Source organism: Fundulus heteroclitus, chromosome 6, assembly GCF_011125445.2.
Source record: "Fundulus heteroclitus isolate FHET01 chromosome 6, MU-UCD_Fhet_4.1, whole genome shotgun sequence".
In the NCBI taxonomy this organism is placed as follows: Eukaryota; Metazoa; Chordata; class Actinopteri; order Cyprinodontiformes; family Fundulidae; genus Fundulus; species Fundulus heteroclitus.
The window spans coordinates 29,402,649-29,430,336 of NC_046366.1; the positions used below are offsets into that span (position 1 = coordinate 29,402,649).

General features: G+C 40.5%; 1 protein-coding gene across 1 annotated transcript in view; it reads right to left on the bottom strand.

The window, feature by feature from the left end:
• The window catches only part of st6galnac5a (ST6 (alpha-N-acetyl-neuraminyl-2,3-beta-galactosyl-1,3)-N-acetylgalactosaminide alpha-2,6-sialyltransferase 5a), an 86,014-nt gene that overhangs the window by 13,590 nt on the left and 44,736 nt on the right, over positions 1 to 27,688 (bottom strand). Inside the window, exon 3 of the mRNA XM_036138532.1 lies at positions 16,848 to 17,260. Coding sequence (XP_035994425.1) covers positions 16,848 to 17,260 — 413 coding nt within the window. The remainder of the gene's footprint in view (positions 1 to 16,847; positions 17,261 to 27,688) is intronic.

The window sequence follows — 27,688 nt, forward strand, 5'->3', positions numbered from 1 at the left end:
TGAGAGGAGGGGGACTTTTCCGTGTCTGTGCCCAGCGGCATGTTGTTTCATAATCAACCCAAGACTACAGCTGAGGCTGTCTCACTCTGTTGTGTTGGGCTTTCTAAAATGCAGTATTGATTTTTACCTCATTTTATGCTGAGACATTTTCGCTCAATAACATCAGTAGTGTAATTGGGTCCCATAAACTGGATATCACTTAGTGGGAAGCATTTTTAATCCCCTGGGAACTATTTATGATATATTTAAACCAAGCTTATGTGTGCTTATTTCTAACTTATTCTAGACCCGTTATGATATTCTATCTATAATATTGTCTTCAAGACCAAATATTATATTTTAGAGCCAAAAAACCAACAACATAAAAGTAAAATAAAAAAAATCTACATTTCCATCGGTCTTTGAAGCACAAAAATTATTTGAAACACACTTTCTCTGACTTCTCATGCCCTTAAAACTGAACATCCACTTCCATTTTTTGATAACATGTCTTATGTAAATTGACCGTGTGGAAGTGTCAGAGAAAAAATATTTTGCTTGATAAAAAACCTTTTTAACTGTACCGTGTCAAACAGATGTGTGACCAATTAAGAAAAGGGATTTTAGTGAGCACTTCTGCCACAAAAATCATCTACGTAGAAAAGTAGGCTAAGCTCAATGGAAAAGGTGCCTGATTTCTCCTCACCAACCAGGGCGCCATTTTTGTTGTAATGTTAAGACTATTATAAATACCTCTAGCATGGAGTCAGCAGCCAGACCACAGAGCTGTATCTGCTGCTGTCGTTTGTTAGCTTAAGGCTGACCAACTTTTCACTTTATTGTGTCCAAAACAATCAATAAATCGCGTCTCTGAACATTTCTGCTTCTCTTTTATATGGATAAACGCCTCCAATGTTTACTCATAAATAATTAGCTGAAGGAGAACACATTTGACCCTTTGGTGGTTAGAGAGCAGGGCTCTTGCTTCCCAGAGAGGCTGCAAGTTCCCGGGTTCATATTCCACAGACTGCCACTCTGGGTCCCTGAGCAAGACCCTGAGCCCCCGAACGTTCTCCAGTGTAAGCCTACCACTCCCTAACAGGGATGGGTTAAATGCAAAGAACACAATTTCCTTCGGTTTTAATAAAGCATATCAAAAAAGATGCCATCTGACAATTCAAGTGTCTTTCCATTCACAACATGCAGTCTTGGAGTTTTTAGAGCCAAGTATGCTACGTTACTCCAGTGCAGTTTTACCCTTGCAAACGCAGCACTGACTGACGATAGGAAGAGTAACCAGGGTTACACAATCACCACACTGATTGTTAAATTAAGAAAGTGTATTTCAGTGACACATAATTTTTTGTGTTTCAAATTACACTTTTTCTCACATGTATCCATTGTGGCGAACTACAGGAAGTCTGTGAGCCCAGAAAGCTTTTAAATCCCCGGGTACAGTACTAGGTTAAGTTTCCAAGCTACTGCTCTCAGACAACATTTCAGCTAACCGTTTGCTCTTCAGTAAGCAAAGCTCAATATAAATCTTCACTTTAAAGCTGCCGCTTTTGCAATTTCTACACATTTCTCTAATTTGGAAATTAAAATTAACAACTGAACACACTCATAAAGGAAAAGTTGTACAAATTTTATCTGCTCTTTAAAGAAAGCCTGTGGAAGTACAGGTTTATGCTATTTGCTTGAGATCAGTTTGACAAGATTCCTTCTCCATCTCCCACACTGCCTCATACTTCTGCTGCTTTTCAAAGGTGGTTACAACTTCTTTTCCAACAAAAAAAGTAACACTCCCTATGGGGGATAAGACCTGAACATGGCAAGGCTGAGGAAAAAAAGCCTGCTCGCACATGTTGAATGAGGTGACACTTTGGGAGAAGAAGGTTTATATTTTTTTTAAAAGGCCTTCAGACGTTCCTTATACCCTTACAAAGAGGAAGGTGTACAGGGAAACGCCAGGCAAGAAAAAAAAAAATCCTGAAATAAAAGATTTTCAAAGGTGTTTAGATCTTGCTTGCATAAGCTGTGAGGCAATGTTTCCCGACAGAAGAAAGAGATTTTATATAGTGTGACTAAAACCCTCATTGAATATCACTGTTGGGCTTAGCCATGGGAGGAAAAAAAAAAAAGGACTGAACTGCACCAGAGAACAAAAGAGACAGGTAAAAACACTGAATCCCAGAACATGCAGTATTAACCCATTTTCATGGCAACTCCCAGAAAGGAGGAGTCACAGCTGAAATTCCTGTGACGCAAATTAGATACAAAACTCTAGGCACAGCGGCATCTCTTTCTCAGGTATCAAAAACGCTGCACTGGGGAGGACGCATGAGAACGTCTTTATTTTGCTAGACAAGCAAAAGGCTGCATCTTACTACGAAACCTTAGATCCAAAGTAAAGTACGGGCTACTGTTTGTGGATCTGGGGACTGTACCCCGGACATAAATAAGACTAGCTGCTGTTAATCTAATCTAACGATAATCAAACGTATTGTTGCACAACATCACAAAATTATTTCCATAATTAAAACTGTGGCACGGCAAAGAGTTTTTAAAACTCCCCCTGGAAAAAAAACAAGAATGCTTCATTGCTCACGACAAGCTACGAACAACCCAACATCGCAGACTATTCCAGGGTCGTCTGTGTTGGTGGACCCTAAAACGTCAACTTATTCCAAAATGTACACAATTAAAAGTATATTGTTCAAAATAAAACTAAACAGCATATTTACTTTTTTGGTGGGCTAAATAGAAGACACTTAAAAGCATAAGACTGAACATGGGCTTAGACTCAGTCACTTTGCAATGACACCATGCTAGCAAGCTAAATGCTACAAAGCTATGTTTATGCTAGTTTTAACCTCAGGATCATGGGAGTAAGTTTGGGAAACGCTGTTTCTTGAAAAATTGCTAAAATGCTCAAAATGGAATAAAATCATCCTCAACAGAATTTCAGAAGGATAAGCGAAAGCAGAAACTGAAAATAAATACTTGACCTTGCTTATTTAGCATGCTAGTAAACTAAACGCTAGTAAAAGTTATGTTTGAACAATGTTACAAAATGTCCTCGCAGCCCAATTAGGGGACAATGATAAGGACATGTGCAGAAAGATTGGAAATAAACACCCATAAAAAGGAGTTAATAAGTTGAAATACAGCAGTTTAGGAAAAGTCGACATAACTGAAGGACTAAAACTGTTTAGCTGTGACAACATGCAGATCAGCTGAGCTGCTACTGTCCACAGATGATACAGCCGGCTCTGTCCCAGAGTCTGACCCCGTTTTTCTCCTGGACATACTGTAGCTCTACTGGCTGAGGTTTGACTGCATCTCACTGACTGTGCTCTCTTTCATCCTGTTGACTAGAAAACTGGCTCAGAGCGTTTCTGCTTAGCTGTGTTTCGTTTCTAGACACAGCCATCTATGGCGTTAGTCTGCCATTACTCCCACTAACATAGAAAGTATTCCTGGATCTGTGCTTGTTGTGTCTCTGCTCTGTCTTCTCTAACCCCCAGTGGGTCGAGGCAGATGACCGTTCACACTGAGCCTGGTTCTGCTGGAGGTTTCTTCCTGTTAAAAGGGAGTTTTCCTCTCCACTGTCACTGCATGCATGCACGTTATGAGGAATCGTAACAACACCATGCAGACGACTGTCCATTGTGGCTGCATTCTCATTATCGAGCGAATGCTGCAAGGCAATGACTCAATGCAATCTGCTGGGTTTCCTTAGATTGGAAAGAAAACACTGAGATTGAAAAAGACTGCCAAACATTGAGGAGCTAACATGATAAACACTAAAAAGCTAACTTTATGGTAACTATTATGGTGAGATCAGCTGTTACGCACAGGTCCGTATTTTCAAGTTTCAAGTCCAAAACTCAACTGGACTGCCTAGCAAAGTTTAAATTCATGATTTATAAGTCTGCTTACAATACTATAATGGCAAAAATTATTTACTCAACCATTCAAATAATTGAACTCAGATGTTTCCACTACTTTCACAGCCACCCACAGATGCAGAAAATCACCCAGGTGTGAAGACTGCTTATAGAAACGCATGTGGAATCACGTTCATCAGCGTTCACCCATGTTACACTGATGTTACCAATTGCAGCTGTCATGCTTTCAAGCAAGGATACAAAAGGTTGCTAGGTAACAGAATTACAGATGCTCTAGTAGTGCTTTTAATCTTTTTTAGACGACTCACAAGCTTCTTTTATCCAGAGGTCAAATGTTGTTGGTAAAGAATCCTTTCACCTGCAAAGAACGAGTCTCCGGGCTAAAAGAGAGGAAAAGGCAATCGCATTTGCCTCATGCTCACTGTGAGAAGTAACAAGCAGAACTGTCGATTGAGAGGGATACATACAGTAATTTGTTCACGTATTTGAGAGAAAACTTCAGATATAACTTTCTAGATTTCATACGCCTGTTGTTCACAGTTAAAACGTGTAAAAGTTTAGCGGGGGTTCCTCTAAAAGAGTCGCTTGTAGCTTTCAGGTCTTTTTGGATTTTCGATAGCTATTGAACTTCGACTCAGACCTCTGGTTTTTATTTACTGACAAAACCCATTACGTAAAGAAGAGGCCTCCACCAGTTTTAAATGGTTTATAGAGCATTAGAGAGACAGAAAAGCTTCATATAAATTGCAAACTTTGTGAAAAGATAACTGATTGCTGATAACACTAAAGTTGGGATTGCTTCTTAGTTTACAATCTGAGCTAAACTAAAAGGTTATTTCCCTGTTTTTTTTTCTGTATGAGTTTGGACTGCATTGGATTGTCTCTGATTCAAAATATTAAACATGTATATTTCCAGGCCCTGATACACCCATTTGACTGGGTATGTACTCCAGAATACTGCTTCAGCCACCCAGTAAAACCTCCCATTAACATTTAACAAATCTTTACAGCTGTTAAACATAAAGTTTAACAGTAACGTTGTTAAACCGTGACAAGAAAAAGTGCCTAAGGACTAAAGAACTATGAACCATATTTTGGTGCTCAGAAGATTGTGAAATCACTATGAATTTTCTGGTTTATTGGTCTTGTTAGTTTGGTAGTAGAGGGGGTTGTTAATCATCGTCGGCTGTTTGCATGTTAAGGAAATTAACAACAGGCACAGTAAAGGCGAGACAATGAGACGGCCCCAAAAAAGAGGAAGAGTTTTGTAGGTGGAATATATATTTCTTTTTTACACGTTTCTGTAGTTTTGCATCAAACCAGGGTCAGTGTCACTACTGGTAGCACGAGTTGATACCTGGACCCTAAAGGTTGCACATGTAGTCAAACTCCAGCACATCAATACAGACAGGCAGGTACTCTAGGAGGCTGGAGAGGAACATCTGAGGTCCGTAACCCATCAGCAGGAGAGGTATCTGCTCCTTTGAGCATGGAGGAACAAGATGACAGCCCTACAATGTGACATCCAGCGGGGCACTGGCCTGAATGTCTCAGACTAAAACATTAGAAACAGACTTAATGAGGGTGGATTGAGGCCCTGGCGTCTTCTAGTAGGCCCCTTGCTCACAGCTCAGCACTGTGGAGCTCAACAAGCATTTGCCAGAGAACATCGGAGCAGGCAGGTTCGGAACTGGCGCCCCATTCTGTTCACAGATGAGAGCGGGTTCACTCTGAGGTAGGGATGGGCGATATGAAGAAAATCTAATATCCCGATATCTTTGGGCTATATCACGATACACAATATATATCGCAATATGTTCAAATAACCTTGAATAACAAATGTTTTAGCCAAACAGGGCCTAAAGTTGCATTGGTGTATCTCATATTAACATGTAATTTTTTTTTGTTTGAAAAATTTATTGCAAAATAAAAATTTATTTAAAATGTTTTATTTTAGCCATTTTCCTCCACGACACGCAGAGTTTACAAGAGTCTTCATTTTGCACTGGTTGACGTTTTAGGTGGAACGAATTTGTGCTACTGTTACCTTTTGTGGCAATGGTGTTACGGCATGTTTTGTAAATTACCGCGTTTTGTTCGACATCCTTCCACTGCCCGAAAAGCTCGCTGTCGCCATAGTTCTCGCTGTCTCATCAACGTTAAGCACACGGGTTTGTTGTTGTGTGCGTGCGCCCGAGCGCTTTCTGGTTTGGAGGAGGAGCGACTGATGCGTTCACAGCATGTGGGAAAAACTAAACTCACAGTGAATTAAACACAGCGGCTCAATCTTGCCATGAAAATTTACACTCGATGGTCGCGATAAAGTCATTTTAACTATCTGGCGGAGGAAAACTTGCGATATATGAAGTATATTCGATATATCGCCCACCCCTACTCTGAGGTCAGGGGACAGACGTGAACGTCATGCTGCATGCAACATTGTTCAGCATGATCGTTTTGGTCAGTGTTGGTCTGGGGAGGAATATCCATGGAGGGAAACACAGACGTGTACAGGAGAAACAATGGCACCATGACCGCCATTAGGCATCAGGATGACATCCTTACACCCATTGGTTGAACCTTCGCTGGTGCAGAGAGTCCTGGCTTCCTCCTGGTGCATTATGGGGCCCTACAGGATGTAGGAACTTATCCCACTGACTGGCCCCCATGCTCCCCTGGCCTTTAAAATCCAACAGGACATCTCAGGGACATCATGTTTAGGTCCATCCGGCGCCACCAGGGTGCACCTAAGACTGTCGAGGAGTTTGGTCAGGACCTGGGAGGATATACGTCAGGACACCATCGGTCATCTTATAAGGAGCATGGCTTGTGTTGTCTGGCATGCGTATAAAAGCCCGTGGAGGCCATCCAAACCACTGAGGACCATTTTGAGTTACTGTACTGACATTTCAGCAAATTGGACTAACCTTCCTCGTCAGGAAAAGCCCTCTCTGGGTTAATGATTTGTCATTTTCATCAAACGATCAGCATCCTTTTGTGCCTAACATATTACCCATTCTATATCAGAGCGACTTTTTATTTCATTTATATCTGATGTGTTTTCAAATTGTTTGAGTTTTTTTTTTTTTAGAAGTGAAGTTCAACAAAAGGCTGAACTGAAGATTTAAATGATTATGTTTTTTAACCCTAATAAATTTATTTATACATTTATATATACTATCATAGTTTTGTGCCTAGGAATGGCTCTTCTTATAATCTAAAATACTAACAGGCTGACGGAGGCCTGACCAAGATAACTACAAACTGATCACAGATTCCTCAGAACTCAGCTAATGATTTATGAAACTTTGTTCTGTCAGTGAAAGAGCCCCGTCTTATTCTTGTGAGCCCATCATCTATCGGGGATTGTTTCATCTAGTGAACTGGATGTATTGTTACAGCAATAATTCAGATAGACACAAAGGCTAAGAGGATTTTTTTTGGTTTTATAATAATTCAAATGCAACGTAGCTATGAAATGTTACCACGGTTTGTTGAGGATTGTAAATAGAGCACGGCGATAACTGCGTGATTTTTTTTTGTCTCTGTTGGTCCTGTGATGGATGTTTTTTAGACCCTTTAACAGCTTTCTTAGCCTCCAGCCAAAACACTGAACCGGGTATGGCTGGAAAAAAAAAAAGAAATATGTTGATAATTAAAGCAACATTTCATGCACCGCACTTCTGAACAGTAATTTATACGAAGCCTTCGGTTCTGCTCCTACAAATCATGGAGAATCTGTTACCCTCTTGTATGTTTGCTTCCTAATCCCGTCTTCCATCCGGCCGCAACAATCCACCTACAGTTTATCATTTCCTGTGCGGGCAAACAACCCTCTCCCTCTGAATCAGCCGCCAAACAGCGGCTGAGTGACAGCGTAATGAATGGTTGACGGCGCACTTTTTCCCCCGTCTGCAGCCATCATCTTTATTAGGGCCCGTGCCTGCACCCGAACAACAGGATGGACCGGAGCGCCGTCTCCGAGGCGCCGAGTTCTCATTTTCCTTTAATTAAGACAGGATTCAGGTTGTCCTTTTCTGGGACATGTTGATTTGTTCTGATGGGTAAACAACACAACATCGCCTCTGGGCTCTAATATCACAACAGCGCCGTCCCTGTGTGCACACCCTAATTTTGCAAATTAGAAACTTCAAAGCCGCGGCGTCTTGTCATGAAGCAATCTGCCGCGGATGCATGCGGGCCCCAATCAGGAGCCGTGCGGCTAATCTCGCTTAAGAAGTCTTCCTCGTGTCCTTGTTTGTGAGCATGCTGGTGAATAATGTGGTGTGAAATGTCAAGCTCTTAGCTTGGATGGCTCTGTCTTTTAAGAAAGAGGGGAGGCCAGCGGCGAGCCTGATGTCACATTTATCCCGCCGTGAAGGAGCGACGGGGTTTTTTACACACGCTTGGTATTTCAAATGTAGCCAAAGCACCTGTTTAACGAGGAGTTTAGTTTTGATCCCCGAGTCTTAAAATCTTATTTCTATTAAAGCATAGTTCATGTGGAACTGTCCAGGCAATTAAGCTTTTACATTTTCAAATTAATCAAGAAAGCAAACCGACTTATTGCATGTTCTCTGCTCTCTCCTCCAATCAGCTGAAATCTCTTTCCTTCTACTCATGCTTCGGTGGGAGATGAAGGTTATTTGAAGGTGTGGTTCGGTGTAATTAGTGTAAAAGGCAATTCCTCCTGAACAATATTAGCCCGAAGGTCTCCTATGAAAACATAACTTAAATTGAAATGTATACTGGAAGAGTTGTTCTTTGGTTTATGTAAACGACGCCTGGTTCGTGCCCAGCCAGTTTGACCCGAGTGTCTGAAATGATTACGGCTGAGTCGAGGGTTGATTACTCATCTGAACTCCTTCGTTTTTCTTTCGCTTTTCAAATTGTACTTGACTTGCAGCGCGCTTTCCGTCTGATCACAGCTTCATCTGCTGCACTATTTCACACTCCACAGGGGCAAAAATAGAACCATTAGTAAGAGTTTTTTTTTTTTTTGCTGTTGTTTATTCAGAGCCTTTTCAGTCCCTTAACATCCTTCGCCTTTATTCTGCTCATTATTTGCAGCAATCTTTTCTTCCGTTCCTGAGTTTCCTTTCATTTTATTCTGCCAGTTCCCATGAGAGTTAATGAAATCCTAAATCTGGAGGATCTGGTGAGTTCACCAGGAAGTCAGGCACCATAGAAACGCCTCCTCTGGCTCAGCCTCCTAACCGCTGCCCTATAGACTGTCCCTTTCAGTCCTGGAGTCCAACATCCCGGCCGACACTCCTCCCTCCTCTCCACTTCCTTTATTTTACACTGTCCATCGTTTTCGATGGCCGACCCCAGAGATTTAACCTCGCCCACTTCAGCTTGATCTTTGCCCCTGCCTCATGCTCATTATCACACATGTATTGTGTCTTTGCTCCTAATTCAGACAAAACAAATGAGCAATATGCAAAATGAAGAAAATAGCTGCAGTCCATCCCAGCTTTGGTATTACTCTAAATAATAATTTGTCATAAGTGACTCCGCCTCGTTTAACGCTAACACGTGTTTTCGTCCGCGCACCGTCATAATTTCTATTGCATGTCAAGGAAATCACTGACATTTCATTCAGTCTCTGTGAATGTTTGCCCACCATCAATCTGAGCAGAAGCCTCATCAGTCAAAAAAAGCCTAAAACATGTGGGTGTGTGTGGCCTTTAAAGGTTACCCCCCCCCCCCCCCCCCCCACACACACACACATCACATCTGATGGAAGTCAGAGCAAGTTTCCTTGAGAAAGTGTCAAATTATTCTCGTTTAACATGAAGCTTTTTATTTAGCTTTGTGGGCTGTTTCAGGTGTTTTTAAGCGTACGCTTACAAACACACTGCTTTGGATACTGAATGCGTCCGTTCCAAAGAAGAGCTGAGGGGATCCATTTCTGCCTGTCGGGGCCAGTTGTTTTTACCCGATTCCCACCTTTTCTCGTAAATCACCACATCTTTACTTTTATGGATTTGCTTTAAAATCTTCCTGCCTGACGTGCTTTGAGTGACTGAACACTCGTGAATCCCTGCACATTTTCCTGCTGCGTGCCGCGCCACATTAGTGCTGTTGGTTATAAACCATTATGGGCCCATAAATCACAAGCTGGGGGGGGGGGGAGAAAAAGCACATATTTTAAAAGCTAATTTGTCTTTAATTACCGGTTGAGTCTCATTCTGTCCTGGTAATTTAACACAAAGGCCGCAGAGAGACACCTGCTTTCCAGCATTGTTCTGGCTTTGTGATTAACTTCTATATATTTATTGATGCATTTGGTGAATGTGACATCATCCCACATTATTGTAATTACCCTTCCTGAAATGGCATAGCCCATGATTACAATTATAAGCTTGCAGGGTCGACGATTGCACAGTTGATTATTCAGAAAATCTGCCATTTGTTCATTTTGTAAAGCTAGTTAAAATGAGCTTTATGAAAGTGCGCCACGTTTTTGCATACAAATGGATTCTTTTAAATGTAGCCATACATTAGAAGACCGTTAGGCTTGTGATTTAACTCTCCACAGAGCAGAAATAGACGTTACAGCCTTAAAATACAAAGAACAAAACCGGTAAATAACAGTAACAGAAGCTGCCTTCTCACTGTAAGCTGCTCCCATAATTGCAGGCACAGATTCTAAGGGATGGATGTCTGAATCAGTCTCTAAATCCTCCGCTTGGCATGTTCCTCCCCTGGCATCTGTCTTAAGCCCAATTCAGATCCAATCTCCAATGATACTCCAGACAAAAAGCCCGGATAAAGACAGGAAGAGACAAACACAGCGTGTGTGTGGACGGTTAGGGATTCATTAGGCATTAATGGCCACCAGACAAAGAACTCAGCTTGGACTCATTAAACCGGGGACCTTCCAACTCTGGCACACACAGTTTAGCCCAAGCTTATTCACGCCGCTGGCAGATTTAAATGTCTACTTCAGTCAATCAACAAGTCTGTGTTTGATTAAATGAGACAGGTACCTCTCAAAAGAGAAAACAATGTTAAAGGTCGATCAAATAAACACGTTTGTACTTAAATATGACTAAAAGCAGCGTGTCTTCCTAGGGATCGATGGAAAAATAATTACTGCCGTCACAGGAAGCAAACCCTCCCTATAATTGTAAAGCAATATTTTGCAACTCCCATTTTAACAGTTTGATGATTAGCTTAGAGTTTACCAGACCTCTTGGCCATCACCTTAATCTTTAGCTCCTCATGAGGATTCTTTTTAAGATTCTGGTTGGACCGCTCCAAATCGCTGATTTAATTGCCAATCTGACCTCAAGGAAGAAGAAACAACCATTCATCCATCGTCCACACCCGTTTTTCCTTGTATGGCCGGATGGGGCGTGGGAACCAATTATGCTGGTCATGTTTTAGGAAGCCGGAGTACCCAGAAAGAACCCGTGCAAGCACAGGGACAACATGCAGAAAACCCCCCAGGCCAGGATTTGAACCCACAACCTGCTTGCTACAAGGCAACAGCACTGCCTTCTTTTCTCCTGTATTCACCAAGAGTATAAACTTAGGTCACGTTCCATTCATGTCAATGACTATCCGTCCATCCACTCTTTAATTAGTGTCACAAATGAGTACTTTTACTATTAACGTATCTTTTTTTTTCATCCATTCATTCATTTTATTTGTTCTTTTCATGGTAATGCCTTTAAATTATCATTACACAAAACAAGGTCTCAGTTGTATACAAAAATCACGTCATACCATGTAAGAACAGGAGTAGGTTGAACCCTACGCCCTATTCTCAGTTCATAATAAACAAAGAATGGCACATCATGCCCTGAGCAAAGGTTTGACAAATAGAATTATACATTCTAGATGCTTTTACATTCCATTTCATACATTCTCATAATTTAACTAAATCCTTAATTTTTAAAAGACCAGACTTGGAAAAACAACTCAGTGGTGAGCAGCTCTATTTAAAATCCTTATAGCTCTTTTTTGCAATACAATCAATGGTATTAGGTGGTTGGTACATGAATTAGCCAATCATTCTAAACAATAAAGAAAATGTGGCAAAATCAGACTGCAATATGGACTGATTCTAAGTGTCTTTCATCAAAATAACCTGACTCTGTTGGACTAGCCAGTCAGATGTCCAGGGGGGGAAAGAGACTGTTTGGATCATAGTCAACACTGTAATCCCTGAAGCTTATAGTTAGATAAATATGTGTTTGGAAAAGGATTAAGTCAGGTCACAGTACACCAGCAGCTTGCACAGCAGGCGCAGATGAGCTGCCGTAAATGATGGCATTAGAGTTATAAAAAGTTCCAGTGTTTAACATTTAGGATGATCTATGGGCAGAGAAGCACATTGATATTCCCAGCTGAGATTTCATTAGCGTGGAATCATGGGACAATTTTAGGCTTAGCGCTTCAAACCCAACCATACCTCTGCCTCATTGCTCGCAAAGCCATCTTACTGTGGAAACCCAGCAGGAGAAAACGTGAGCACCTCCTTTGTGAAATTTGAAATTACTTGCGAAAGTGGATTGGCTGCAATCTTATGATTTTTTGGGGGGGGGGGGGGCGTGGGTCTCTGGACAAGACGGGGATGGAGCAGAACAACAAAGCAGACACACATGTTTAGAGCGACCATTTAACCCAACTGTCTTTTTTCTGCCGTGTGTGTGTGTGTGTGTGTGTGTGTGTGTGTGTGTGTGTGTGTGTGTGTAGTACCTGAGATAACCCACACATGCAAACTACCAACAGTTCCACCCGTGACGTTCTTGCTGCATGCCAACGGTGACTTTTATGGGTAGATTTTTACTTATTATAGAAAGCTAAATAATATATAGCTATTATGTATGAACTTTAGACGGGTACATTTTCGAACAAAATGGCATTCCCTGTGGACATAATCACTCTTTAAACAGAGACTGAGAAGCAAATCAAGAGCTTGAATAAAACATCCTGTGCAGAAATTTTCATACGTGAAGCAACACGGATAGAGATGTGCGTCTCTAAAACCCCATTTTTCCAATATTTTCATCATGCATCTTCTCAAAAGGAGAAGATGCATTAAGTGCGTTGAGGTTTACTGAGGCTTAAAGCGATAAAATTGTCCACCATACTGTTTCGGTAGTTGAAAATCCCTCTAATGAGACTGCAGAGTGAATGCCGGAGTGAATGAGGCGCACTGGCCCTGAACAAACGCTTTCTGCACATTGCAGGCCAGCTGGCTGAAAGAAGGTAGCTCCACTTTTCCCTTACAAATAAAGATAAACTCAGATGTGTGAAAATATTTCTGATCGTGCAAAACACAGACAGTTGTGATGTGGAAACTAAAGGAGTGGCACCAAACACGCCTGCTAAGGTAACACTGTTTTAAAACAAAAGTTGGCGAGCTCCAGACTACCTGAGAAAATGGCTCAACAAATATACCAGCTTGTATCAGCCTGTTATCTTAATGCCATTACTCTATAAAAACAGCAATAATATCCAGAATGCATTGACCGAAAAAGAAATTCATAAACGACAGATAAAATGATCTTACCTGCATTATTTAAAATTGGTATAGCAGTAGGGATAGTTGTTGCTTTTCTGTAAAAGTTTTGTTTTAATATACTGCAAAACCCTAGTATATTTAACTCCGGGTGATAAGTAGATGAGTAGCGCCATAGATAAAGAGAACAAGAACACCTTCAGGTACCTGGAAATTGTACCAGAGGATAAAACAGACTTGTGGAGGTCCCACAACTCAACTCTTGATACCTTGGCTGATTTATTTTTTCATATATTTTTTCTTTAACAAGGAAGCAGCATTTTGTTTATCTGCTGTCTTAAAATACATTCACTACGAGAAGCTTACAAAGCCATGTGTTAAGACGGCCTCTAGTTTTTCCTGTTTCATTCACAACGGCCCGCCTCACCCGATTCAGAGATTTGGCAGCAAAGGAAGGAAACAATTATAAGAGACAAAACACTTATAATTAGCATATATTTATTATTACTGCAATTCCAAGCGTTATCATAATGCTCACGTAATATAACCCGGAGTCCACCCGTCCATGCTAATTGTAAGATGGTGTCTGAAGAACTCCGCCCAGAGGCATATCTTTTGATAGACTGACCGGGCCCTTGCCGAGTGTCCGGGGAGGGGTGAGGTTCTTTGATTTGAGCTTATCTGCCAATGGAATAAGATTTCTGCACTTAAAATAAGAACAATTCATCTCCATCATCTTATTTCAAGTGCAGGATGTCTAATTATCATATTTTGGGGGAATAATTTAATTCTCATTCCACTGGCAAATAGTTGTATTTAGCTACTGAAATCAAGGAAAAATATAAAAATTTTAAGAAAATTTTACTTCCTTTTACTTCCCTTTTTTGCAGTGAATACATTTGGAAATCGTCTCCTCACTACAAATAAGCCACGGTTTGAGACGCTTTTATGTATCTGAAAAACATGGATGAGGCTGAGAGTCCCAGAAGGCAGGCTAGGGACGGCTCAGGGTTGCTAACTACGCGACGTGACGGTCAACTCCTTCTGAAAAGCTCCGGTTGCAAAGACAAGCAGCGGAGTCAGAACTTGAAACGGCACCGGCAACGGGCGGTTCCTCCTGGTTTCTCTCTGTAATGCCAATTAAAAAAATTATTCCCCAGGGAAATCTGAACAGGTAAATAAGCCACTCGTCATGTGCCAGCAGGTCAGTAGTATCTCTGAAAACACGCTGCTGTCGCATTCTTCCACCGGGATGTGCACCGCTGCCACCGTTCTACAGTTATGCACAACTTTATGCAGCTATTTATGGACATGTGACCTTAGATCCCACCTTAGAAAAACTAATCCATGCGTTTATCTTTAGTAGAATTGATTACTGCAACAGTGTTTTCACAGATCTGCCTAAAAAGTGGATCAGACAGCTGCAGCTGATCCAGAACGCTGCTGCCCGCGTCCTCACTAAGACTAAGAAAGTAGAGCACATCACACCAGTTCTAAAGTCCTTCCACTGGCTCCCTGGATCTCAGAGAATAGACTTTAAAATCCTTATGTTAGTTTATAAATCCCTGAATAGCTTAGCACCTAAATACATCACAGACTTGTTATCAGTGTATCAACCCTCCAGACCACTAAGGTCTTCTGGCTCCAGCCTGCTCTGCAGAACCAGAACTAAACATGGAGAAGCAGCATTTAGTTCCTATGCTCCACTTATCTGGAACAAACTTCCAGAAAACTGTAAAAGTGTGGAAAGCCTGAGATCTTTTAAATCAAGATTAAAAACACATTTGTTTCAAATTGCCTTTGACTGTTCTAGTTAAACTGTTTTACTGTTTTTAATGTTCTTTTTTTGTTTCTACATACTATCCCTACTTGCTTTTATTCTGTTTTATTTTCCTATATTTTAATCATGTAAAGCACTTTGCATTGAGCCTCTTAGACAATTTACGTGCATTTTGTGCTCCTCGCCACACATTTCAAAGCGCATTTAGCTACATCTACACGTGACAAACACAGAGGAATAGTTACAGTTTCCATCTAACTGAGGCTGTTTTCATCATTTTGAGGCGTGTTACGTTAATGTATGGGCCTACATGTGATTCTGTTTCTTTGTACAGGTTTAGGCCATAAAAGCTCAAACTCCTTCGTTGCTCCTTGAGTTAAATAAAACTGAAACTATATTTCAGTGGTGGCACAGAAAGTTAGCTTCATAAGCTGCTTCCCGGAGGTCCTTTTCCCCCTCTGTCATCAGACTCTTTAACACACACGCAATAAATCAGGACTCTTTGGGTAACTTACTGTTGTAAGATCAATAATATCAAGATTATTATATTTGTTGTGCACTGTTTTAGAATGGACAAGCGTAAATAAAATTCGGTTTCATCATTGCTGTGTAGAAACATGTTTTCCGAACCATTACATGCTGGTTAAATGGCCCTCGAGGATTGCCATAGATTAGGCAGGAAGTGCCGGCTGGTGTTTTGTACTGAAGCGTTGGGAAAAAATAAGAGTCCTGCTGAACCACGGGGTGACCCAAAAGCCCAGCTCTGAGTCCAGTCTGCTTCCACATCATCCGGTACTGGTAACTAACCCAGAAAGCTTGGTGACACTACTAACTAAAGGGTCTGCTTTATAGAAGACAAAAGATAACACAGGTACCAGTGTCTCTGTTGTTGAGCAACGGGAGCCGAGAATATTAACACTGCAAAAAGGGAACTAAATGTAAGTAAAATCTTCTTGAAATGAAAAGCATTTTCCCTTGATTTGAACAGCTAGATAAGACTATTTGCCAATGGAATGAGTATTTTCTACCCCTAAGATTAGACAATTACACATCCTGCACTTGAAATAAGATGATGGAGATGAACTGTTCTTACTCTAAGTGCAAAAATCTCATTCCATTGGCAAACAATCTTATTTACTTGCTCAAATCGAGGAAAAATGCACCCATTTCAAGATCATTTTACTTACTTTTAGCTCACTTTTGCAGTGAAGTGAAGACCACATTATACCAAGAAGAAGAAAGGTAAGAATAAAACAGCAGAGCTATTAACAATAGTTTTTATGTGGAGCTGTGACTGATGCTGTGTGGATGTGTAGTGAGAGACAAGATAATGTTGTAAACAGCGGATAAATATCCTGATGGTAGTTATCATACTCACAGGTATCGAAACCCAATAAAGTGGACGCTACCCGGTCTGCAAAATAATGCAATACACTAAAAGTTACCTTCACAGTTATCTGTTGGCAGAATGAATATGTCCGCCACTTCTTGTATTTCATTGGATTTGGGTGAGTTTCAGTACTTTGTGTATTTTTTTTTAAATTGTCAACTGACACAACGTTCATTTTTGTTCATGCCAAAATGGGCGTCAAAAATATATTTTGTGTGTGTGTGTGCACACATGGGGCTCTTGGGCTTTTCAAATAGTACAAAGCTAAAATAATCTTCATTCTACTCCGGAATGCACTCTAGCGCTCACCTGTCCTTGCCCGTCTCCTTCTTGAACAATTCGTCAAACTGCTGCATCTTCTGCCAGGAGATGATGTAGACTTTGAGCTTGGGCAGCACCTGATTCATCATCCTCAGGTTGTTGTACACAAGGCCCTTGCCGTCGCGCCTCATGTAGTTACTGGGACCCCAGAAGATGAACACGGCGTCCTGGCTGGCGTTGAGCAGCTCGTGGCGACTGCGCAGCACCCGCTGCATGCTGGAGTGGGCGATGACTCGCAGGGAGGTGCGGCGGCCGACGTTTCGGCCGTACGCCCCGGCCGTGGGGGCGTCGTTCATGCGGATGACGCACTCGGCCCCGTCGATCTCCTCTCCCCGGCCTCCTCCGATCAGGTGACCCGAGCTGGTCACCAGGGAGCAGGTGTGGCAGTGCATCCTGAGAGGCTGATTGGTGGACAGGAGAAAGAAACAAAGCAAAACATTCATTCCCTTGAAACATAAGCTAGAAATTCAATAAATATGGTTCCAAACCTGTATTTCCCCCCTTCACATAAAAAAATTATACATTTTACCCTTTTATGTAATTTAAACATATTGTGTTTATTTCTGTTGAGCTGGAGTTTACACAGAAATATGCAAAGAGGCAGAGAGAAGAAAAAAAAAACACACTTTGGAGAACTTTGGCGAAATGCCTTGCTGCGGGTTTGAAGCAGAAATCGCTTTGTTGACAAACAGATTGCGACGCAGCCTCCAGGGTATATGTTGCTTGTCATATTGCTTTGCAAGTGGTGGAAGCCCCGGGGTCTTACAAAGGATTCACCTTAAATCTCGCTCCCGTTCACACACACAGGAGAGGAATGTGTGTGTTTATCCCAAAAACCTCTCATCCCGGTGCTGATTTAAATATGAACAGAGCCGTTTTCAACACAGAAAACATCCAACGGAGGAAAGCCACACTGCTGAATATAAATTATTACATGTATGATGACACGGTTTGAATGTAAGCGCTGGAACAAACATTTATTTTTGTGGAAAAACAAATTTTTCTTGCAAATAAAAAATGCATTTTGCATATTTGTGCACCAGCTTCAACTGGAGTTTATTTTTCATTTCTCTCATCAAATATTTCCCAAATCACATGTAAATGTAAGACATTACATGAATAATAATGCTTATTAAGCCTTTATTACATCAATGCTTGTCAACCTTTTTACAGAGTTCAGATAAGGGCTGCACTATAATAAACATGCATTCATTACATTACTGTTTAATCATTCAATAATAACATAGCTTGCCATGAAGCAACATTTTCCTCACTGTTCTGTCGTTTCCATCCTCTCCATGTGCTTTAGCTTCTTGTTCACTAAGCTGTTTTAGTTACGGGGAACAAAGTCAGTGAAAGTCTTTGCAACTGGTTGAATATTTGGCACACAGCATGGGAATGTAGTTAAAACATCCTAACCTACAGAATTCTGCACCCAAGCAGTTGTGGGAACAACATTATGCCACACATTATTGTTATATCGAACACATAACTTGCTACGTATAGTATGGCATATCTAAAAACAATGGGGCCTGTCACCTCTAGGATGGATTAGCTTTGTTGCATAGAGTCTATATTGCAATGAAGGCTGTGAAATTAAAAGTGTGTTACTGGATCATGACCAGGTATGTAATTTTTTGTTTGCTTACTTAAAGGTGCACAGTGCAAGTTTTGAAGTTCAATATTGTTTATTTTCTTTCCCATTCAATTGCCCAAGATGTAAAATGAGTTATGCACTATTTACCTCAGTTGCCGCTAAAGTCTGGATTAGTCAGTTCATGACAGAGCGATTCAGCCCAAATCCTCTGGGCATACGCGTGGGTGACGCGCTGCACGCTCTCATTCACCTCAATAATTTGTTGCGTCTCCGTTTTAAATTGATGCATTAGCGAGACTAACTTCTAAATTTATAACTTTCTTACCTCAGAAGACATTATGCCGCTAAACAAAAGATGTTTTTCCTCTTCGCCTATGCATGTGCAGAACCCTGATGTTATTTCAACTTGTCACCAGAGGGGGCAGACGTCTGCAGAAATCCTGGCTACACTGTGCTCCTTTAATAATCACTGTCTGTGAGCGCCCCCAAGAGGTTATTTGCCACACACTGAAGTAAGTAAATCTTCATCAGTGCAGACAGAGCGTCTGCATAAGGAAGTTTGAGATTAAGTAACATTGTTATTTGGTCATTGCTGCAGCATTTGAGTAGCTCTTTTATATATTCTGCTGCAGTTGTTCATATATGCACACCCACTGGTCCTCTTCTCCACGTCCAAATGTCAAATTGAGTAGCTGATGTGATTGGCTGAGTGTGTATTTGTGAAAACAATCATTGAACGCGTGTAACTGGTGAGTGAATGTGGAATTTCTGAGATGCGACTATGCACCACACTTTTACAAATTATTAATGTGTAACAGAGCGATCCATCCATTATGCTTATACCCTTTTGTTCTGTTCTAGATGGGCTACCAAATTAAATAATTTACATAGACGTTTCAGGTCTGCGTGTGAACCACACTAATATAAAAAGGACCCATCTCTACAGATGTTTCCTTCGGTAATTACATGTTTCCATTGGTCAGTATCTGATATTACCCATCTGAACATTCATGCTGGGATTTCAGACCAAGTAATTTTGGTATATTGCGTCTTTGCATTGTCTCTCACAGATTCTAGTCTTCAGTTTCATCCACAGTGGGTTTTAGTGGACTGAATGCAGCACCGTGTCCCTCACACCATCGGATGTGTCCCAGAAACTTTCCTCTGATTGCCAATCTGTTCCTCAGATTGTGAAAGCCACTCGCTGCCTGTTCAGCCATCTTCCGAGGATGGCAACTGCGCTTCTGATTAATGGATCTATGGTTTCTTCTATACCCCCTGATTACTGATGCAACTGTGGGAGTTTTAGATGATCGGGGATCTTTTCGTTGGCTTCTGAACATACAGTTCCAGATTTAGGCATGAAAATGAACCTTTACTTTGAAAGTGGCAGGTTTGTAGGTCCTATTCTGATTTATTTTAGGGTTTACATGTTTTAATGTTGCTTTAGTGTTTTGACATTTCATTACAACGTCTCATGATAATCTAATCATCAGAGGTTTTACAGTCGTGACACTTCTTGTTATGTTAGTGGTTTATTGATGAGGAAGCAAATGGCAACAGGAAACGGGCAGATGGATGATGGAGTTTGGGAATGGATGATTTAATAATTGGAAACTTACAACACACAAGCAGATAACTGGAACCGGGGAGACAACAAACGAGTAATCCAGCAGCAAATGACTGAGATACTTAAACCCTACGGAGACGTGATGAGTAACATGGAGACCAGGTCCACAATCAGCAGAACGCAGATATAATGGGCTCTGGAGGAACTGAGGGTCTAACTAAACCAAAACGCTAAAGACTAAAAGAGACTAACCACAATGCACAGAACAGGACACAAAAAAGAACTAGCATTCGCATAAAAGAATGAATAAATGTAGAGAGACACTAATAACACTAAAATGAACTAAAAACAAACACAAGTGGGAACCAAACCACAAGCAGCTGCGGATCGCGGCACATTTTTTTTGTTTTAAATCTCATCTATTGTGACATCTTGCTTGTTGTGCTCTTTTTACACCCACTTTTATCCTCAAACTTCCAGCCTCCGATTCCCTCTTGCATTTTTCTTACATGAAATTTTCATAAGGTGTGTGGCCTCATTTGCTCCTCTGCATGCACATAAATCATTATCGCGGCACTATTTATGTATGTTGAGCTGCTCTACATTGTGTTGGTATGTTTGAGGCAGCTACAGGTTTTGCTTTGCATGTCTGCACATGTCTGGGGGCGGGTTTTCTCTCCCCCCCCCCCCACGCTTTTTATGCAGACCTTTACACTGAGAGCAATGATATGCACACTGGAGCCCTTTAACGTGCCCTGAAATACCACCCCAGCAGAAACCAGGCAGATATTTACATTCCTACAGCTCTGACCAATTTCCATTTTCTTGGCATTAACAAAAACAAATGAATATGGTGGCAGCAGATGTGCGGTAGGAGGATGTGCCAATATCATTATCATCCCCTGACTTTGACGTGGTGGAAGATTAACAGAACTGTGCCGTTAATGAGACCTGAAAGTGCGGCGGAAAGAGAGGAGTTGTGAGGAGACCACAGAAGGAGCGGCAAGAAGTGATGAAAGGCAGGAAATGAAAAGAAGAGTATAGAGGAGAAAGAGGTAGAGGGAAAAAGCGAGAGCGGTGGTGTTTGATGAAATGTGGTTCTAATGAGGTCCTGGTGGTCTCCATCATCAGCGGCGGCAGCAGCCATCCCTCCTCCCTCGTGCCCTTCCCTCCCTCACCTACCTGCTTCTTGACAGTCAATCAGGGCACAGCGCTGTGACACCACTGCAGCAGGTCACAAATCCCATTTTTACCCCAGAGCCCTTAAGTGGCTCTGCACAACTCATTCCTGGTTCCTTTGTTTCAGAGAGAATTAAAGTGGCCTTGCTGCCTCGTCCTGCTGCAGTCTCTTCAGAGAGCCTGATGAGGCTGTTGCCAAGAAATTGTCTAGGAAATGGTTTGAGGACAAGGCTTTCAATTTCAGCCATAACCGCGACGCTGTGCTCGTTTCCATACCTCTACGTCTACATCTGGTTGCACACTTCCATGTATTTGGAAAGGAACAGAAATATGCATATTTATCAAGCGGGGGGCTATGGCAAAAGCAGTAATGCTCCACCTGTGAAAGTAAATTTGTTGTGCTCTCTTTGGCATTATGACAGCAACTCTTAATGCTACACTGGCAGACATTACACGCGTAAATAGATAAATAAGTAAGTAAATTAATAAATAAAGCTGCAGCCGGCCAAAAGGCAGGACCTCTGAAGGGAAAGGGGACAATGGGGCAATAAAAGACTTCATTTAAATGAAAAACAAGCAAAAGCCGTGCAAACACAACTCTGAATCAATGGTTTATATAATAATAAGTTTAAACGTTACTAAAATTACCAAAGCAAAGACAACAGATTAGGAGTCTGAATGACAACAAAAGCCGGCCATAAAACATTTCATATTAAAATAATTCACACCAGTCTTTGGATGCAGACACAAATAATAGGACAATGAATTTGTTTTTGAGACTTAACTAATTCAAATTCACAGAGCGCTGCTTACAGAAGATGATGCGACGAAGAGGGGAATCTGTTAGACGTTGCCTAGGCTTAAGATGAGGAGGCAGGTTCAGTGGCATAATGATGAAGTGGGCGACCCAAACGCACAGAGGAGGCAGGCAGGTGAAAGATAAACTCTTTCCTTATAGAGGAAAGTAAAATTCATTTAAAAATACACGACAGCAGCGCAAATACAAAGGTGGCATAAACAGGAGGATCTGACCTAGAGCTAAAAAACAGAGATTTAAGGTGGGCGGGGGGGGGGGGTGATGACTAAACGAGGAGGAGGTGGTTGAGAACAACGGAGCTGAAACACAACCCGTCGTAGCAAATAATCAAGCTTCAGTCCAAAAAGTGACCAGAAGACAGGAGCAACGGGAAAACATGAAGTAAACCGCACAGATGCCTCGAAAACAGGAAGTAAGCTCTACAGAGGATAACTGCAACCAGAGGTGGGTAGTAACTAGTTACGTTTACCTGAGTACATTTTCAGGAGTAGTTTTACTGCGCTGTACTTTTACTTTTACTTGACTCATATTAATACTCAAGTATCGCTACTCTTACTTGAGTAAAATTTCTGGCTACTCGACCTACTGTGAGTAACTTCATTAATAAATAACTGATTAGTTTTAACCAGAAATGCAGCAGAGAGAAAAAAAATCTCAAACCAAAAATCTAGTGAGACTTTTTATTTGTACACAAGCTTTGTTATTTTAACGTTATTTTCTATCTGCTGAGCTCGTTTAACCATTAGGAGGTCAAATGAACGTACAGTAAATAGTAGATATTATTACTGGAAGTACTTTGCACTGTCCTAACATACTATATATACATTAACTGCTGTAAGTATTGCTTTCAAGTTTAATGTTAAAAAAATTATTTAGAAAAGTGTTTTTTGTTTGTAGTGTATCTTTTGTGTTTAAAATACCAGAATTTGCACGTAACCTTATATTTTTTGTCTGTCTGATTACAGAATTTTTAGATATTAAATCATCAGATGTTCTGATTAGTTACTCAGCACCTGAGTAGCCATGTTGTTGACTTTTACTTGAGTAATTTCTTCACTGACATCTATTTACTTTGACTTGAGTAAAGAACTGTTGAAGTAGTGCTACTTTTACTCAAGTACAATATTTGGCTACTCTACCCTCCTCTGACTGTAACCAAAGACTGAATATATAAAGAAGAGAGCGACAAATTCCACAAAGAAGCAAGACACAAGGCGGATAAGGACGACAAGCCTGAACACACGGCCAGAACTGCAATAAATTAGGGTTAGATTAGAGGATATCTATGTCGTATAATGGCCCAGTCAAAGCCCAGTCCTAAATAAAACTTCACAGTAGCACTCCAGTATGTCACTGAGCTTGATTTGTGGGAAAAACATGTATTGTAGCCATTACTGTAGGGAAAGCATCTTTCAGATTATTATTTGTTAAAATAATAAGTACCATATATTGTTTTTCATCCACCTCACTGTTATGCATTACATTTTTGTTGGTTTACATTTAAGATCTGAGTAAAATACATTGAGGCTTTTGATGACAAAATGTTTAAGGAATATAAAGCGTTAAAACTTTTGCGACGCACAATAAGTGACCGAGCCACGCAGAACGCGGTGGAGTCGGGTCAATCCGCGCTGTACCTCACATCTAAAAACTGACTCTTTTTAAAACGAAAGTACGACTCGAATCGAATTTATTCTCAAAATCCCCAGATGAAAACAGTGCTGTGGTTAATAATTCATACAATAAATGGTTTATAATTCAAGACACATTTATCATTTATGTATTCAATATCACCGGCTTTGTTCCTCCTTATTGAGCAAAATACCTTTGTTCATAATTAAAAGATCTGCTGCATTTAAAGTTTAAGTTTTCTCCCGCTGAACAGTGTCGGGCTTCTCCCTGATCAAAGCCGTGATTAACAATGCAACCCCGGCCTAAATAATGGATTCTGATTACGGTTGGCTTCTTTTGTCTTACTGGAGGTTAAAATACACACGGGAGAGAAGAAATCCAGGAAACCATAAAGCAGTGGAGCTGCTCTATTTAAAACCTCTGCAGGCTTCTCCCTGAAAGTCTAAAAAATCCGCAACACTTCATGCATTGGTTTAATTCTTATCATTCTCCATCTCTACTCTGCTGTTCAGAGATATAGTTCAGTTTTCAACAACACTGCGTTTATCACAGCAATATTCTGGCTTTAAGATCAACATCTAACATTGAAACACATGATAAAATCCTAAAATGCAGAACATTTTAAAGATTGCATCAGCATTTCCCAGCCTGTGTAGCTGGGCGCCTTTTTATGTGCGTCCCAGATGTTTATCAGTGAGTAAACAGTTTCCCTCTTTGAACATTCGATAGGATTTTACTATTAAAAACCTTTTCAAGCTAGAAGAGAGAGAGAAAAATAAAGGCGTCCAAGTTTCTCAAAGATTTATAAGGCTGAACAAATTTTATCTCCTTTTCAAGCTCATTAAACTTCCTCGGGAGTTTAACTTGTGGCCCTCGTGGTGTCCCTCCATCTGCGTGGAAACAGTCCGCTAAATTACAGAAGATCCATATTGGACATTTTACTGATGACACGGTTGTCCTACTACTTAATCAGGATTTCAAACTAGCTTGATCTTTTAATAATAATAATAATAATAATAATAATAATAATAATAATAATAATAATAATAAAACAAGAAATTATAAGCCATTGCAAAGTTTTCCTCATCACACGTTGGCTAGAGTATATAAATTAATAATTTTCTAAAATGTGTGTTACATAAGAAGTCTCAAACTTTGATTTTTCAAGGACTGATGTGATCAATGGATCTGATCTTGGATTGATTATGGAGACAACAGACTATGAAATTCAATGTATTCAATGCACAAAAACTTATTGGCCATCCTTTTTAGAAAGATCTGATTTTTAACTAATTTTGATCTTGATAATTGTTTCCCTGGTTTACTTAAACTTCCTGCAGCCCTACCTTTCAGGGTTTGTGAGTGAATTCAAACAGCTACTAACTTAAAACTAAAGAATATACACATTTCTCTGTTTCAGGAAAGCTGGGTGTGTGGTTTGCCTGATCAGGCTTTTATACACGTACAGGAGAAGGCCAGAAAGGGTTTCTATGCAGACGATTAAAGATAAGCCAGCAGACTTTATCATCGCCTAAGATTTTGCAACCGCTGTATTAAAATTTAAGATTGACCCAAGTCCTACATTCTTTATGTTTGGCTTTTCTAAAGAGGCTAAGGGACTATGACATGCACAGAGAGGTCATATTTATGTGCTTTGATTGTTGCAAAGAAACATATCCAGCAGCTTTGGAAGGCAAAAGGCATTCCTGGATTACAGATGTGGCTCACTGGGTTAACAGACTCACTTCACCTTGAAAAAAATAAGATATGCCACTAATTGCAAGTAGAATTTTTTTTCAACAAATATGGCAACCTTTATTGTCCTATCGCGGTGATGTCTGGTTTAGGAGTCAGGGGTTTGGGAAGGGAAGTGTTGGATTGCTCTGCTTTGAAAGTCGCTTGTCTGTTTATTCACTCACTTGTGTGTGTGTGTGTGTGTGTGTGTGTGTGTGTGTGTTTTTGTATTTGTTCATTCACAATTTCACTTCGTTTTTCATTTAAGTATAATATTTTGATTTAGTTAACACTTTCTAACCTCTTTTGTCTAATTCATGTTAGCCTGACTGCTTTAACTCTGGTTGACGACCCCCTTCAGGGAGCCTGTGAAACAAAATTAAGACATAAGTCTTGCACGGCCTGTTTGTCCAACAAGTTTGGTTTTTTGCTTTGAATAAAAAATACTTCAACGCTGAAAGCTGAGGTTTAGCCGTCGACAGTGAGAACTCATGGATAAAGTGTTGCCTGTCGGGATGTTTCTGTCCGGCTGGCCACCCAGATATCTGCATGCAGGCGGAGAGGAGTTAGCGCGAGCAAAAACTTTGACACATTGACCCATGTCTACCTTTTCTCTGGTATACGAAACATTGTCTTAATTGGATTCATTGCTACAGGATTTTTTTTACGCAGGCAAAACGGCTAACCTCCCAGAGTAGCACACCAGCAGAGGGTGGCACAAGCACCAGAGACGGGTGGAGAACAAGTTCTGATGGTTTTCTGCTGCTGATCTGCTTGTCCAGTCAAGCATCTCCTGTGTAATTGTTTATATGCATTTTAATAGGCAATAAAATAAGTTTTAGTTTGCCGTTTAGGCTTTAATCTCATCAGATTATGGACACGCTGCTCACCGTGTCATTGAGTGAGGACTGAGCTCATCTCTACCTCCCTGAACATGTCAGGAACGGAGGAGAGGGTCTCTAACGTCTGACCTCCTCCTTAAGAGGAGCTGAAGTGAGCCAAGCAGAAGCTGCCAGCAGCAGCCCAGGATACGAGGAGAGCATCAGATGTTCTGCAGTTTAAACAGATGACCCAAACTGTTAGCATACGCTTGATGTATTCTGTGTGGCGGGAGAAAGATCAGGTGTGAAGCAGCTGCACACATCAAGTCGAGCGGCTTAAATATTTCATAGGCGTCCTGTCATTTCTGCACAACGTAGACAGGACGATAAAAGCATATGCAGTCATAGCCGGCACCTTTAATCAATTTAAATCCCCTCTCTAATCGTGTCAGACAAGTGAATTTTTCCACTGTGAGATCAATGAAGCCTATCTTATCTTATCTTATAAGACATCTGTTCATGCAGAAATATCTGACTCATAAAGACAAAAAAAACTATTAGAAAACCAAATTATCAAATTGAAAACTCCGTAGGATAACAGTACAAACATTTAATTTCTACATCAAAAGTTTTTAGTTTTATCCCCTCAATTGGGAGTAGTACCCCTTATATTAATCACACTTTACAACCAATGTGCAACATAAAGAAACATAGGCACTACATTAAAATATGGCTGATGACAATGACTTTGGTGTCTTATTCAAAGCTTCTGATTTCGTTTTTCAGGAATGCAAACTGAAGTTTATCATATTTAGTTCAAAATCCAAATAATTAAACGGTTAAAGTAATTAAACTGATCAACCCTGACGTGGATTTTCATGTCAACAGAGCACAAGTACCTCTAAGTACCTCTGAGACAATATGGCTGCCGCCGCAGTTGACCCATGACGCTAAAGTTAAGTTGATGCTAAGCTAACGGCTATTTCAGTGATTGTCTCTTTTTCAAAAATTAAAACACATAAAACCCTCAAACCTGAACTACATCACCCTTCATAAGACAGAGATTCTTTGAAAAACAAGTTAAGATTTACAAAACCTTTAATATATTTGTGAAAACACAAAAATCTAAAGATTATAAAATTATTATAAAATATATTTGGGAAATATGTACCAGTCATTCAGTAAATTAGTATGTGTGTTCTGATGTGGCTTGAATGTCAGATTTAAAGCATCTTTTGAAAATAACAACCTTTCAGCATGTATTAAACCTACTTTTTTATTAAGCACTGCATTTCTGTATTAGAAATGTATTTTTCGATTGGTTTGATGTAATATTCTAATATTAAATGTATTATTTAGCAGAAATGAAGGCTTGAAAACATCAATCTGTGTGTAAATAATGGGGAATAATGAGCTTCACTCAATAAACTGAATTACTGAAATAAATTAATCTCTCAATATTTTACTGAATATGACTAC